Consider the following 17450-nt stretch of genomic DNA (forward strand, 5'->3'; position numbering starts at 1 on the left):
CAACACTTAGTAAAATCAAGCCATAGCTCAAACAGCTTGTTTTTATGCAGTGGGGTTTGGGTGCTTATTTAAATCTCTCTGAAATGAAATAAACGCTGCCCTGGGGAGACATGGCTGCACTCCTGTGGAAATAGAGTTCTTCTGTCTTTAGTGGCCCACAGACCAAGAATACAGTGGAGGGATGTGAAAGTGCACAGTAAACGCAAACAAGCAACTTCGCTTTCAAGGGGAATGCATATGACAACACGGATTATGAATATCTATGCTTAGATGTATGAACATCAAGCTGCAACATGTTTACTATCTGTGCCTCCACACAGGAGCTGCTGGCACCTGTGGGCAGTGTCTTCCCTTATATAAAGGATGTTCTCTGAGAACTGAGGATTCAGCTGTTTTCTAGACTCAGAGCAGAGATCACAGACTTCCAGAATGTACCAGGTTGCACTCAGGTCTGTCTTACTGAGCGATGACTTTGTTATCCTGACTGAATCCCTCACCTGCTTTCCCCCTTCTCCCAAAACATCCGCCCTCCCTGGAAGTTCCAGTAACATATGGAAATTGAAAGTATTACAATAATCTGCCTCCGTTTATCCACTCACTTGATACAACGCATGCTTTGTTACCAATAAAGCTGTCTAACAGCATGACTTACTCATGGCTGGTTGAGTTTCTGAGCCTAACATAAGCACGTAAGTGTCATCATCTTCTGTTTCCTCCTTGCAATTGGCAAAATTATCTGCTGTATTAATCTAGAAAGAAAAATAATGGAGAACATTCGCTTTGGTGACATCAGGCCCAAGAAAAGCTATGTAGGATCAGCAAGGAAACCGTTAGCCTGAGGACAAACAGCAACATTTTCTTCTTTAGATTCTATGCAAAACTTAAGTGTATTAGCAGAGATTTCTCTCCTATTTTCACACCCTGATATCAATACAATATTCAACATTCTACCAAGGGGAAAGCGGAGACAGAACTATCACTCATTAACAAGTATGTAGTGGTTTATGTACGTACCCCAGCTGGCAACTAAGCACCACACAGCCACTCGCTCACCGCCCTCCTGGTGCGATGTGGGAGAGAATCGGAAGAGTAAAAGTGAAAAAACTACTGGGGTGAGATAAACACAGTTGAATAGGTGAAGCAAAAGCTGCTCACAAGCAAAGCAAAACATGGAATTCATTAACTACGTCCCATTGGTAGGCAGGTGTTCAGCCATCTCCAGGAAAGCCGGGCTCCATCATGTGTAACAGTTACTTGGGCAGACAAATGCCATCACTCTGAACGTTCCCTCCATCCTTTTTCCTTCAGCTTTCTACGCTGAGCATGACATTCTATGATGTGGAATATCCCTTTGGTCCATTGGCATCAGCTGTCTCAGCTGTGCCCCCTCCTGGCTTCTTGTGCACCCCCAGCCCACTCGCTGGTGGGTGGTGTGAGAAGCATAAATGGCCCTGACTCTGTATAAACCCTGCTCAGCAATAGCAAAAACATCCCTGTGTTAGCAGCACTGTTTTCAGCACAAATCTGAAACACAGCCCCATGCTAGCTACTAGAACAAAAATTAACTCTATCCCAGCCAAAACCAGCACAATGTACTACAAGCAAAAGCAATGCATATATCTGGGTACATATAAAGGACAAAAGTTCTGTCATGAAACAGTATCCAAGTTTGCACAGCAAGGACCGAAGCGGATTGATCTTTCCTTAGCACTGAGCTCGGCTGTCCTGACAGTTCCCAACTCTGCTCTCAACTATGAGGCACTCATAGGTAATGAGAAAGATCAGTAACAGAAAAACAGAAAGTCTATAGGACATTACTGAATATCTCAAGGGTGCATAGAATACAAGAAATCACTGGAGAGCTCCTTACAGACAGTTCCTGTATCCTAGTTGTTGGTACCAAGAGCTACATGTGCATTGCAAAACTAGAAACGGGACTACAAAGTATGTTAGCAATTCTACCTTAGCGCCCAAACGTGGCAAAGCGTTGTTTCTTGTTCCTCTAGAAGGCTGTTGCGTTCACACAGCACTATTCAAAATTAGCCTCAGGAGGGTCAGAACAATTGTTTCTTTAAAATACTACCAATGTATTTCTTCAAGCAGGTGTATTTCTTCAAGAGGTATAAACTTCTGCTCACCTACAGCCGCTAACAGCAAACTTGTAACACAAATACAGACAGTTCCGTTGTCTTGAGATATACAGCACACATATGTTAATTGTCGATTTTCAGAAACAACTGAAATTTCAAAAGGTGACAGATTTTTCAAGGAACCCAGCAGGACCTTGATTCCCATGTAAACGTATATGAAACTACCTTGCATAGGCAAAACAAAGCCCTCAATAATTATTTAGGAATTCTGAATCACAAAACGTTAACTCTGGGGGTTTGAATACACCAGCCCCAAAGCATGGTCCATATATCATCCAGTCTGCAAGATTATTTACAAGCAGATTAGTGGACACTGAAGTAATGAGGAAGAACTGATGAGCAGTTATACCCCTCTGCATGGTACAGAAACTGAATCCCATGAGCTCGTGCTAGAAACAAGAAGCTGGATCCCGGTATCCTGCTGCCTCTCGGCGCCCACAGCCACTGTGTCAGGGGCAGAGTTCTCAGGCCTTAAATTAATGTCACTGTGTGAAAGGGGAACAAAAATGGAGAAATGGTGGGTTTTTCTGGGGAACTGAGAATGCCTCCTTCCCTGCTGCTCTGGTGCACAGCGCAGCCATGGCCCCGTGCATCAGGCGCCTCCCCATCCTGCTTTGCTGTGCTGCTTTAAGAATACACCTGGATCTCCACAAGGCTACACCTGCCTACAACAATAAAGTATTAATCTCTATCTTCTATACCCATAATATGAGCACATTAGTGAGAGAATTCTCCGTTTTGTTTGAGATTCCCCATCGCTTACCTGGTTCCCCTGTTCTTCACAGAAACAGGATACCTCTTAAAAGCCCTTAAATTAGAGCTTTTCAGAATATTTCTTTTAAAAAAATTTAGGCCTGCATGTGCTAAATGTAACAGTACAGCTGGGGAAAAAGAAATGGCCTTCTGACCAATTCTGTACTTCTGTGAACAGAAGATGTATGCAGAGGAAATCAAGCAAGAAGAGCTCTAGATGAATTAAGCTATCATATCCTGCTTCTACAGTAGAGTACCACACCAGAGAAATTATTTCAAGGTGTTCACTTTTATCTTTGCAAACATGAAGTACACATGGATATACAGTTGGGAAAATGAGGTCAGAAGGTAAATGGAGGAAGCAAGTGGCACTTGCTGATTTTGTCCTTCAGCAGAAGTGTTTCTCAGCTGAAGGAAACCTGGTGACTCACAGGAAACCAACATAACAGAAATGATTAATATACATCTTTGAAAGCTGAATGTTTCAGAAGACTGAAGGTCAGCCTGCCCTGCTAGCTTATGGTGGTCCTCTGATAATGCTGGATCCCAGAGAATTCAGGATGCATTTCAGAAGTTTAGCCCCTGACCACACTTCCTAACAGCCTCCCGGACCTGGGAGACACAGAAAAGCTGAATACATGGAAACAGCCTTTAACTAAACATGTTCGCACTTGAAAAAGATTCTGTATAATACAAAAGTTATTGATAAAAGCCTCCTGTGACAATGGGCATGATGACACCATGCAGCTGAAAATGGTGCAACATGTCCAAAGCAGTGGAGAGTGTCCTTATTTGAGAATGCGAAGCAACACAGGTAAATCAGAATTATGCCATGGCTCAGTCTGCAAACCTTGCCACAATGTCCTGAACGAATGCCCATACTTTGGGTTTGGAGAGTCTTTTATATGGGTTGGGCCACTTAATCTGAATGTAATAACATGATGTTTCTACAGTAGAATTTAGGGTGTACTGTACAATATGCACATAGACCTCAACTTTAAAGACTTTGAGTCTGTTTGGCTGAAAATGGCACTTGGATTTACACTGAGGTTTCTTATGGATGTCAAGCTACCTTCCAAAGGATGAACTAACTTTACTGAAAACTGGTATTACAAGAAAAGGTATAAAAAACTTGTTTGCAGCACAAAACTGTTCACAATAGACTACTGAAAAGGGCTCTGAGGGTTTGAAACTCTAGTTTGCAAGTTATCAAGTAAAATTTCCTTACCTCAAGGTGCAACAGGAATGCTGGAATGAATTGAAAGTCCTCTGACAGACTGATGATGTTTCAAGTCATAAGATTAAGTGCCACTTCTCAACATCAAAACGTAGATATTAATTTCTTTTCAGTTATGTATTTTAACTGTCTTGATTAAGCTTTACGTCAAATTAAAGACTTTCAAAAAGGCCAAGTTTTTTAATAGCTTCAAAGCTGTCCCTCTTATACAAAGCCTGAATTGATTGACCTCAGTTATTTACTCAGGAACACCATCAGCAAAACGATTATAACAATTTTGTCAGCATTTTAAAAGTTCTCCTGAATAGCCATCCTTTTAAAGGCATGTTTTCTAAAGATTTCCTCCTTAGGGAAAGGATTTTCTTACTGTTCAACAACATTGCTCTCCCACCGGCTGGCAAAGGCCCATCTCATTGAAATGTGGTGCTTTGTACTTTCTTGTACAGTGAGCACTGAAGCATTAAAGAATTCAGGCGAATCTAACCCAACAGTGATGTTGTATCAAGTTATGGCAATAGTGACAAGCACCTGGACATCAGCACTTCATTTATAGACAGTAACTCACAGGTAAATACATCAATCACAGCTCATGGTAGCCTGTATAAGATATAAATGGATATGCATACATACAAATATATCCATATCTTATATTCCTAGAAACAAAGTAACACAGAACTCCTTATGGTATATTGTTCAACAGCTTTCAAAATCAGATCTTCATGCTTCAGCTGGGTCTGGGACTATGCTAGTCATTCATTAATCATAATCACTCAATGCTAATAATTCATGTGATTCTTATGTGCTTGATTCCATTGGTTCCGAATTGACTACTTATTAATTGCCCTTTTCTTCCAGAAAATTGGCCCTTAATAAGTTGAAATTCAACTATATATATATATATATATATATATGAATAGATATATAATTTTTACACTGAATAATTACATGCCTTGTGAGTCTAAAGTCAGACTCATATCTCTATTCCATCTTTTTGAAAGACTTTGCCTTCTCAAGTCACAGCCTGTGCTGTTCAGAGTCACTGTACCTGATAGTTCCCGTGCTGCCTTGGCAAACTCTTAACCCTGAACAAGGCACATTACTGCAGAGCCACTTACAAAGCTAAATGAAATGTACATTCTGTGAGGCTCTGCAGTCAATCTTTCCATTAAACACTGGGACTTAGGCTATTTTCTTTCCTACAGGTAAGTCAGACCCTGCAAGGATATACTTGGTAGCATTCTCCCCAGGTATCCTCTGCCACAGTACAAAACTATAGTTTTGCATTGTGTGTAAAAGATGCCTGAAAAACATGGTGTGATTCTTGGTCAAGATTTTCTTTCCTGAAAGTCAGTGCAATACTGGCTGAGCCAGGCAATCCCCTTCTCCTTTTCACTACTAATTATGTTTCTTGTAGCCAGTACGCCAAATACGAGACCACAAAAAAGGCAGCTCTCTGCAGCCAGTCTTGCTAAACCCATAATTTATAAGATTACCTCAGGCCACATCTAAATTTTAATTCTAATCTTAATTTTAATTCAATTTTCACACTTCAGTCAGTCCATCTGCCCAGCGGTTTTCTTCATTAAGCCTTTTTCTGGTAGAAGCAATGCTTCCGACACTAGATTAAACTGAAGGTGCTTCCTTAAATTTGTTTAGGAGAAAGACTATCTAATCTTCTTGTGGACTCCAGGGCATTTCCAGCTGTCTGGCGGATAGCATTCAGGCTTGCTATCAGACATCTCAAAAATCTTATCCAGTCATACTAAAGCCCATTCTTTCAGAGCTCAGACAGATCTGGTTGCTTGATTTGTTTATAACATGTCACCACAACATTTCGTCTTATCCCACTCCCAACATTCAAAGCCTGCAGCTCTGCCAGGAGGTGTGTTGCTCACTCATCTATCTCCCACCACTCTGTGCCTCAGCATTTCAGATCAGAGGACAACCTTGGTATGGCTTTAGAGATGATCTTCCGACTAGTAAACAAGATAACATTGCCGGTCACCTAGAGCTGAACCTGTGGTGGTGTGTTTTTAAATTGATTTCATTCCAACTATGCAGGTCCATGTATGCCTATGTCTTTGCGTTCAGGGCATCCCAAAGAAACAACCAATATTTTCTCTAAATATCATTGTAAATGAAAACCAAGCGAACACGGACTCATTTTCACTTGTATTTTCAGTGTCTTTCTTTTTTCTCTTCAGTGCAACCTCAATACTCAATACAGACCTTTCTTAAAAGTAAAATCAACAGCTTTGAAAACCTGGCAGTTAATGTGAACTGGGAACATTTCGAAACTTCACGTAACTGGATAAGAGTATGTCTGCCCATAAATCACTACACCGGATTGTGGAGTTGGCAGGAATTTGAAAAAAACATTCTATTATCTAAATTGCTAACAGGGCACTGAATAGTACAGGAACCAGGATGATTCTAATCAATAAGCTTTTCCATTTGACAATGAATCGCTGACAACTAGCCCTATTAAAAATTTCTTATTACTTCTGATTTCTCTTGTTAGCTGCATTTCATTTTGTGCCTGGGTCTTTCCCATAATGTCTTTAAGTGCCTGTGCTACACTTCTGTCTTTGACCTTAGGAACCAGATACAGTTTCCACCTCCTATTCTCCCATTTGGGTTTGTTCTCTTCCTGCACTTCCAATCTTTCCTCCACAGTGAGGTAAGCTTGCACTTAGACGTGCTTTTTTTGAAATCTACCACTATTACATTGTTGTTTCTCATTCTCATCGTAGGAATGCTATATGAGAGCATTTCTGACATGGCTCTCACCACGCTACCCTGTCTGGACATCCTCCATGACCTTCTCTCCTTTGGTTACAAAGAAAAGACTCCTTTGGCTATTTCCTTCACCTTAAACATCAAAACCTTACCAATGCATTTAAAAAACTCTCATTTAGAAAGGACAGGTTATTTATTTATCGCTCCTTTTGTCTCACCCTTGCTATGGTCTGGCCTATACTACACCCTTTGTCACTGGGCCTGCCTAAGAACTAGATACGCTCTAGAAAACCTTTTCCAATTGTACTCTCAGTGCTTCACAAAATGCACTCAGACAATTTGGCGAACACTTTTTTCACTCAGTTCCACCTGTATTCTCTGAGTTACAGCCTAGTGACCAGCCATTCTGGTTATAAAAGTTTTTCTAACTCTCAAGTCTGCATTAATGTTAGTAATATTCACACATTCCACAATGTAAAATATTCATCAAAGTATTGAAAGTGTTTAAGTATTTATTACTCATTTTTCCCAGAGCCCTGTATGAGCACCTGGAGAAATGACTGAAGAAGACAGCTTCATAAAATTGATTGCATGCATGAGGACAAATCCAACATTGCTGTTCATTAGTTTTATTAATGTTAAGCACTTTTAGTACCCTATTACCTGGCTTGATAACTCATGCTTGCAAAAAAATAAAACAACCAGATGAGAAACCACAGATTTTTCTACAGCATGAGTACAGTGAATATTCAATACAGTGTTATAATCAAAGACAAAACCCACTTGACAATCTAAGCTGGTTTCAAAGCTGGGCAGGTGGGAAGAGAGGGTGGGAGAGGTGTTTTGCTGCACATGTTCTGTCACAAAAGGCTCGAACAAAGAGCAGTTTTGAAGCAGTGTGGGCTGAGTAGCCCAGGAGCTGGATACAAACACTTCAAACACTTGAACTTGGCCTTCTAACCAAAAAAGAGAAGAGCATAGACTATCCTGCCAGTGTCTCAGCTCCACACCACATCTTGGACTCATGCACATCTCAGGCCATGCCCAGGAGCTGCACATGCAGCATCACTGAGCCAGACAGATCAGCACATCCGACACCCAGAAATGAGTCACAAGACCCTTCTCTGCTCTACTAATTTACAGGAAAAGTGCAAGGCCGTAAAAAGTTCCTGGGATTTCTCTCACTGATGCTATTCGATGCTATATTTTCTTTTCAGTCTTCCCTGCCTTATTAAGGTCTTCCGATATCAACACGAGATGACAGCATTCACAGTGCTGTTAACATCCATTAGCCACCCGAGTAAGAAGCAACTGACCCAAACTTGTTAGAGCCACAGAAGTCAGACAGTAAAAAGAACGAGTATTTAAGATCAGAAACTGTATTTTTTTTGCCATAAAGCTGCTCATTCTGTGAACTAAAGGCAATGAGTGCTCCATTACTCAAAATGACTTCTCAAAGTAACAAGCAATTATAACTTGCCTTTCTAGTTTCTCATGTGGCTGCTTACATCATGTGGCTTTTTATCATGTGTCTGGACATAAATGCAGCATTGTTGCTTCTTAAATATATGACCCCTACCCCCATTATACCTTTAACAGAGATCTGTTATGCTTTTAACTCCTAATACTTGGAAGTTTTCAAGGTCAGGTTGGATGGGGCTTTGAGCCACCTGGCCTAGTGGCAGATGTCTCTGCCCATGGTAGGGGGTGGATTACATTAGGGTGTCAAACTCATTTCCCTGGGGGCCAAATGTAACCTTAGGCCTGTGTAAATGTAGGAGCAGCTACATTTATATATGTATACATGTATATATGTATAAATGTAGGAGTAGCTACATTTATATATGTATACACGTATATATGTATAAATGTAGGAGTAGCTACATTTATATATGTAAACACGTACATATGTATAAATGTAGGAGTAGGTACATTTATATATGTCTACATGTATATATGTATAAATGTAGGAGTAGTTACATTTATACAGTTCTAAAATTACATTTGGCTCTTTGAAGGCAACCGCAAGGCTGATGTGGCCCCCAATGAAATGAGTTTGACACTCCTGGATTTGACGGCCTTTAAAATTCCCCTCCGACCCAAACCGTTCTCTGATTCTAGCCCAGCATACACACAATTTGCTTTCAAAGGCACATTCTTGTTGCATAAAACTGCAGCATCATCTTTCCCAGAGCACAGATTTCTCTTTTTGGGTCATAGGTGTGTATAATTGCCTTACTTATCCGCATGGATTTCTGTTTAATTGGCCAGTTTCTGCTTTGTTCATATTAGTTCAAATCAGGAGTGTCTCAGGATCTAATGGGCAAGCATACTTATTTTCTCATTAAACTAATCCAAACAAATTAGAACAAAACAAGCACATACTAAATTAGGCAGAAAACTGAGTAAGGAAACAATGCCAGTAAAAGTAATATTGTGACATCCACAATAATTTGTAAAATTCCTTCTGCATATAGTTTGCCAAAAGTCCCAACAGCTACCATACTTTCTACAATACTAAACAATAAGGAAGTGTTAGAATTCTCATGTCAATGTGCTGTAAGTATATAAACGCACACAACTACCAAAGACGGACAATTACAGTAAGACACGAAGAACTCTGCTGCCAAAATCTAATGATTTTGGTATCGGTTTGGAGTAAATGTATGACTGAAACAGATGATTTGCAGTGTATTGAGAAAGTAAACAAATTAAAACATCAGTGAATACCCAATGTTGGGCTCAGATATTTTAATAAGAGCAAAAAGAATTGCTTTGTTTGAAATAATCTATTGTAATCTTCAGTAATTTCCTTTTGGGCTCTCTTGTTAAACCATTTCATTTGCATGTCTGCCTTTAGTTAGAAATTGTAAGTTTAGTTACAAGCAGATTTACCACATCGTGTATTGGCCCACAAGCATCCCTAAACTGATCCCTATTTGCACCATTATTCTTTGTAACTCCACACTTACTTTGTACACCTGTCTATCAAATCATAGTAAACTTTCTGCAACTTTAAACTCCTGCTTTTAACTGAATTTCTGAACGAAAAAGCCCTCCCTTTGTACAAATTCACCCACACTGACAAACAAGCCATCAACAAAAAACAAACTAAAAGCTTGCTGTGTTGATCTGTAATCATATATCTCTTTGTGTGTTAAATGTCTTTTTATTATTACACAGCCTTCATGACTATGGATTTGAGAGAAAAACTACCACAGGGGAAAGAAAAAGGGACTTCTAATCGCAGAATTTCATTTATTGGTATATACCTTTTTTAAATCAAATCACTGCAGTCTCCATTTGCAGAACTTGTGCTCGCTCGCTCTCCAAAGCATTTGTGCTGTTCTCTAACCTAACTACTGAGTATCAAGGGATTTTTCTTCTGAGCATTCAAAAATAAAATTCCTCCTCAGCCTCATTTTAGCTCATTTCTCCTTAATGACAATCCTTGTTACTTCACTTTTCACACACCCACACGCCTTTTTGAAAGACTTTCAAATCTTGTAGAGTACTGATTCTGCTCAACAAAATCTCTACTGCTGTTTGACAGTGTAATCACTGCGAACTCCACAAAAACACTCCCATCCTGCCAACAGCTTAATATTTTTAGTCTAGCAGGATAAGATTTCTTTCTTGCTTTTCTTATTTTTTTTTTTTTTTCTGGGCAAAATAATAACCATTCTCCAGAGAGCTTCTTTTTCACTTGATGACAATTACACTGTTTGAACTTTCAGTGTAGTTACTAAATTACCGCTCCCTTAGCAGACCAACTGGTAGCAGAGAGAGGAGGTGGAGGATTTATTAAGTAATATCTAGCATTTGTGAATGCTGTGAGACAAAGAACCCGTTCCATAAGTTGAGAATCTGAACAGGATTTATAAATACAGATGTATTGAGTGTGGCTGGGATGGAGTTAACTTTCTTCGGAGCAGCCTCTATGGTGCTGTGTTGTGCATTTGTCAGGAAAATGTTGGTAACACACCCATGTTTTGGTTACACAGCCTCAAGATCATATCTTTTCCTCCTCTGTCCCCCTTCCAAGACATTTGGAGGAGACACAGCCCAGTGGATATTTCATACCATATAATGTCATGCTCAGCAATAAAAATGAGTTGAGGAAGAAGAGGGTGGGTTTTTGGCTCCCAAGGTGGCTGCTGTTTGGAGACTGGCTGTGTATCAGTCTGCCTGTGGGAGGTGGTGAACGATTTCCTTTGCTTCACTTGTTTTTCCCCCTCTTTCCTTCACACACTAAACTGTATTTATCTCGACGCACAAGTTTTCTTGCTTTTGCTCTTCCTATTCTCCCTGTCATCCCACAGGGGGTGGGGCAGAGGGGGCGAGTGAGCAGCTGTGTGGGTGCTCGGCTGCTGGCTGTGGTCAACTCACCACATTAGACAAGTATAATCCTGTGGCATAACAGTAACTTCTAAAGCTTTTCAGGCTACACCAACTTCAGCATCAGCCGCTATGCAGTGAATGCGTCCTCCCATCAGCTCACGACAGTTGTTGGGAAGCTGCTGGCCAGCTGGGAACTGCTCCAGCACAGCTCCATCCAGGCCTCTCACACCTCCAGCCCTCACCCTAGAACAGAACAAAAATGCTGTACCTGCTATAGAGGTTCCTCAGCTTAGGAAAAAGACAGCATGTGCAGTGCTTGACTGACAGGCAATAAGACAGAAGTTTACATCTCATACCTATTTATCCTATTTATTTCTGCCCTTTTTTTTTTTTCTCCTAGATGGCACATATTAAAACTTTTTTTATCCAAAGCAAGAAAAAGCTCATTAGCTCTGAAGAGCTCTTCAATTCTTTTAGACAGCAAGAGGATGAAAAGATAAGAACCTTGCCTTTGTGGAGTGTAATTATGTTTTAGATGACCATAATCTCAGCTGGGATGTGAAATGTTTCAAATATTGCAGCAGCTAAATAACAGGTAGACAGAAATGCACCTGAAAGGGTAGCCAGCTAGTGGAAAAGTAACGCTTGTGGAAAACAGAAGATTAGCACAATCAGACAGGTTATGCTTAAAAAGGAAGAGTAAATAACTGGTATTTAGCAATGTTTTGGGCCACTGAAATAATCAGTGACTCTACATGGAGGGAAAAGAAGGCATAAAGTAAATGCATTAAATGCGCCTACAGCTCACGAGCCTTTCAAGCCATTTCCAGTGGCTGAGCAGAACATGCAGTCTGTCAGGGTGCTGTTTGTCAAAGCCCACCGCTCCAGATCACTGGAAAGCACGTCATGCACTGGAGTCCAAGACAGTTGCATATACGCTGCTGGCAGGACATTTCGGATTTATCGCTGGGCTCTAGCTGTCCACTATCTAGAAATTATTCCTCATTTTCTGCCCTGTATTCTATGCAGGCGCTGCACAGCGCGGCTCTAACGTGTTAAGCAGATGCTGTATTTTGCACCAGATGAACTACTTTTTAGATGCTGATAGTCACGGTATCGTCTGTCATCTGCGCTCAAGTAACAGAGATTTCTAAGCTCTCTGGTGACCTCTGAGATTCAGCTCTTTCTTCCTGATGCTGCTGCATGCCCAGGAATTGTTCTTCCACAGAAGCCAGCAGGAGTTTTGCTCTGCCTAGTCAACATTTTCTTTTTAATATTGAATTAAAGAGGAGTGGCATAAAGGGCCTAAATCTGTGAAACGCCATGGTATTTCTAGAATATGTTCCACATACATATGCCATCAATAATCAGAGTTTTCAGATACAGGGTTTTATATTCATGTCCTTGCAAATCATCTTTACATTCCTCAACAACAGCTATGCTAAAGAATGAGAAAAGCAGTTATTATCTGTACTGCACTCAAGTGCGTCAATTAAAAAGCTACTGTTCTCAGGCTGTGCATATACACACCAGCACAAATTATCTAGTGAAACATTTCTTCTGCAGGGAAAACATTGGTACAGTATGTGGTAAAAGTAGGCACTTTATAAGAAACAAAAGCACAAAAAAAGGGAAAACACAATTTCCCCTTTGAAACACGTATCATGTAAATTACACCCCAGTCAGATTAATAATTAGCCTCCGTAGAATTTAGTTTTCAAAGGCCAAGGTCCTTGTCTTACTTTTGCTTAACTCCGAACAGATCCAAAGTTGGCTCGTGTATTGACTTCCAGATTCAGCTATTACAAAATTGTTGCTGGTACCCTGGCCATTCTGCTTTATTGTCTTGGTTCAAGTACATCCTCATGTATAAATTGAAGGATGGTGACACTGAAGTGAAAACAACAGGAAGTAAATCAGAAGACAGGCTTTGCATCTGCCTCTCTTTTTGTAAAACGGAGATGCTGATGTTTTCATTTTGTAAGCAAGTTTCATAACTTGGCAAGAGGCTGCAAAATACTTCAACACCTTTGGACATCAATTTAAGTGAAAGCTCTTCTCTCAAAAAGAAAATCTATGCATTTGATCAGTGACCTCTACACTACTGTCTTCAGACAAATAATTTCCCTTTAAGGTGCTTTGTTGCTTTCACATATTTCGTCAACAATTGGTTTTATTTGATGGCTATATATTTACTACCGTCAAACTGTGCTCTGTCATCTCAGAAATAAATCCCACATGTACAGAAAACAGCTAAAAGAGGCAAAAAATCCAGTCTAATTTAGGTGCATTTTGCATACAGCATGCAAACAAGATGAAGTTCACCTTCATGGCTTCCACGAGCCCTCTGACAATCCAGACCCCCAAACAGAGGAGAGAAAGTGGCAACAGAGGAAAAAGAATACCAAGCTACTTTTTCAAACGTCAAACCAAAGTACTTGCAACTCAGCAAAATAAAATTATTTTCAATGATCTGTTATGAAACATAAAGTAACATTATGTTTCACTTGAATATTTCCATGGAGAGAAACTCCTGATGTTTGAGCAAAAAATTAGACAACAGAGAATATGAGTTCACAGGAGATGCTACTGAAAGAAATAAAAGTTTATTTGTCCTAATTTTATAATGTATTTCTCTCTGTCATATCCTAAGGGAAATACCCAGTCCCCTTAGCTTTGTTTATGAACAGTAACAAAGCAGCAGGGAGCAGTCACCTGTGCTCTGCCACTCTTTCCAAGAGCAGGTCTATGTGGTTTGTGCCACGGGCTATAGGTAACGTGACTCTCGGTGACCTGTTGTGAACCTGCTGTGGTGTGTGGTCTCTGCCTCTGGACAAGAGCATCCTTCTTGATCCACAGTGACGCATTGTTCCACCTTTACCACAGCTTGCCATTGACCGTAACTGCTTTCCATAGAAAGCCAGTAAGCATCTAAATATATGTTACCTGCGGCACTGTATGCCCTCGGAATCTTGTATGAACGAATAAGGTTGAGCAGCATAATGCACTGAATTGTATGCTATATACCATAAAATCTGTCCCAGCTGAGGAAAGGTTAAGCAAACATGAGCGTTTCTCATAAATCTAACAGAAATACATTCCTTGACTGACAAGTGGAATACAATTAGTTACTGCTTTCAGAAAGCAACTGTGTACCTGCTAAAAGTCATAAACATTTCTTTTGATTGCATGATGTGTTGAAGCCTACTGCTTCAGGAGGGCAAGAGAGACATAAAGACAAATTAGAACCGCAAGACATTGGTCTAAGTAATTTCTGTTAGAAAATGTCTGTAATATTTTTTTCTTCTCAATTTAAGGTGGGGAACTAATCAAACTTGGATAATCAGCCTTCTTTTATGCTAATGACATCAGTATTAGAAAACGCTTAGCAAGCACAGCTCACTAAAAATGTATTTGACAGCCATTTTAAAGGCAGCTGATACTAGATTAGCACTTGATATGAACATGGATCTCAAATATTACCCCTTCAGTGAGTGCTTTCAATTCTGAAGACCAGAAAGAAGGAACAAAGAACAAAATAAAAGCTGAGGTGGGAAGCAACTATAAAGCAACTAACATCTGACACTCAGCATGTGGCTTCCTACAGCATCACATTCTTATTTAATACCTGCAGTGTTAGTCTACCGCAATTACATTTGCTGTTGCTTACGTTCTTCTAATTCACAGTCAGGATCCAGAAGCTTATTTGCTCAGCTTTATAATTTAGAGCAGTGGGCCAAGTTTTGCATTTGGCAGACATACCTGCTGCATTAGAGTAAAACAAGATGCTAATGAACTTGGGATGTAATACATTAGTGGATTGTTTTTTCCTGCTCTCATCCCTCTCTCAGACACCTTGTAGCCACTACTATAAATAATACAACACTATATAACAGAAAAGCAATACAAGCAAGCAGAGATATTGGAGGTAAGAAGCAACTGGATTCTACCTTTTCACTTTCAGTTTTTTTAAGAGAGTTTTTCCCTAATAGGACATATAGTGATTTTTAACTAACTCATTCCCCTTCTTCTCCTCTCCCCTCAGTACCACAGAGAAAGTAGATATTAAGTGTAAAGACTGAGTAACTTCACAAGAGCTCAGGAGTTGGAAGGACCCCAGCAGCAGATGGGAAGCACAGCAGTGGGCAGTTAGAAATGGAGTCCCATTTCATTCTTTCCCCTGGGGCCTCTGCTAGCCACGCTGCACACACTCCGCTGCAACACGTGCATGCAAGATAACACTCTTGGGGCAGATCTTCATGTGTAGTAAAAAGTACGTCAGCCTCAAAGGGACTATAATACTTTACATGACACTTTGAGGACTAGTTTTTGTCAAAACGTGTGTAGCAGCAGTGTAGGAAGAACATCTGAATCTAAATGTCTATAAAATGCACCTGTAAAAACAGGTCTGTGGAGGAAGAAGAGTTCCAGACAAATGGACTACTGATACCAACTATAACTTCAAGGTCACTCGTCACAACTGACCTCCTATCAAATGTGGTTACCCTGGCAGGCAGGAATAAGAAAAGGAAGATAGGGATGGCACCCTGTTGCCCATAGCACTCTGGTACCGCTTTTCAATGGACTTCTGAGTGTCCTGCCTTGTCTTTTTGTTTCTCTAACTGTTACAGTGTGAATTCCCTTTTGTGGATATCTAATAACGCGTAAAACTCTGACATGCAGTTCCTGTGATGGGCAAATCTTTGATATCCACGTTTCACTGAACAAACTCATAGTATGTGTAACTTCACACAGCAATCTATGATGTTGAAGAAGTTTAGAAATTAGATTTATTGTGGAGGGTGGAAACTATTTTAAAATAATCTCTAATACTGAAGAGAGGTTATTTATTGTCACAGCAGGCAATTGTGGAACATTGCGAGATATAAGTTTGCTGTTTGAGGAGGAATGGGTGAATAGGAATCCTTAAAATTCAATTTACTTTTAAATTTAAAAAAATTCAGCAGACACCATAAAGAAAAGACAACACTATTGCAGTCTAAAGAATATGAAAACCAGCACAATATTTCATATTGATGTTCCCATTCCAGCCTAAAATGCTTGAAAAGTTTGTTTCTCCATGAGTGCTGGATAAACTGTTGCATTGTTGAGCCCTGAGGAACCCAAGAATAAGCAAGAAAATTAGCACCACACCTACAGGGCTGGAGGGATATACAAGACCAAATACCTCACTTAAAAAACTGGTTAAAAATACCCAAGCATTCCTGAAAAATAGGCAGTCACATGATAGATTACTATGAAACTTGCCATCTTCCTCCATTTCCAAACTGTCTGTACTTCAGCCGCTAGGTAGACAGGGTAGCCTGGCAGAACAGAGAGCCAGAGACTGACAGATGAACAAGGACCTTGGGGCCAGAGTCACTAATTCACTGACTTACTCCACTGTGTAGCACCAGGCCCTCGCTAACCCATGGTGAAATAGCAAGCAGCAAAAACCACACAGGAACAGGTATCATCAATACAGAAGACACGGCTTCGACACTTCTTCACGCCTACAGTTCAGTGTTCCATGGGTGACTTCTAATGCTTCATACCTTAGGGTATTTGCAGACTATCCCTATCACGTTTATTATATTTTAGATGAGCTCAGGTTTAATACATGAAAACCAGCTTATGAGATGATTTCATTCCTTCTTTACCATCATTTCAGAGAGGATGCCTTCCCTTCAGCACAGCAGATTCTGCAGTCATGTAAGTGCTTTGTATGACTGATGCAATGGAAACACCAAAAGAATACAAACACTACCCACATTTTCCAGCAAAAAGTTAAATTTTGACACTTCAGTAAAAAACATTTCAGTAACGATGACGGTGGTTTGGCACATCTGGAAGGAAGGGAAAGAAGAACTGAAATGCAAGCAGATTCTCTTGCTTTGAATCTTCTTCCCAAGGTCTGTACAAGACTCACAACCTCTTGATGTGCTGCCAGAAAGCCAATCAAGGAACTGGACTCCACAGCCCAACAGACACACACTTTGCATTATATTATATTATCTTCTCTTCCCATAAGAGAAGACAAATAGGAAAAGAATAGTACAATCATACCTCTCTCCTGTGCAGTTCAAGATGCACAATTTTGGAAACCATGGGGCCCTCCGTGCCCTAGATTTGTCTTTGAAGTCAGCGAGCAGAGAAGTGGCAATAAAAAGTTTAAGAGAAGGATGAAAGTACGGGGAACACACTACCAAACTCACTGTCTAATAACAAAT

At 40.2% G+C, this 17450-nt stretch overlaps 1 protein-coding gene across 3 annotated transcripts in view; it reads right to left on the minus strand.

Moving 5' to 3' along the window:
• BANK1 (B cell scaffold protein with ankyrin repeats 1) overlaps positions 1-17450 on the minus strand; it is a 128222-nt gene that overhangs the window by 23417 nt on the left and 87355 nt on the right. For all 3 annotated transcript variants that reach the window (XM_065062843.1, XM_021283050.2, XM_065062844.1), the window contains one exon: positions 653-749. In XM_065062843.1, the coding sequence (XP_064918915.1) occupies positions 653-749 (97 nt within the window). The remainder of the gene's footprint in view (positions 1-652; positions 750-17450) is intronic.

Source organism: Columba livia, chromosome 4 (genome assembly GCF_036013475.1).
Source record: "Columba livia isolate bColLiv1 breed racing homer chromosome 4, bColLiv1.pat.W.v2, whole genome shotgun sequence".
NCBI lineage: Eukaryota > Metazoa > Chordata > Aves > Columbiformes > Columbidae > Columba > Columba livia.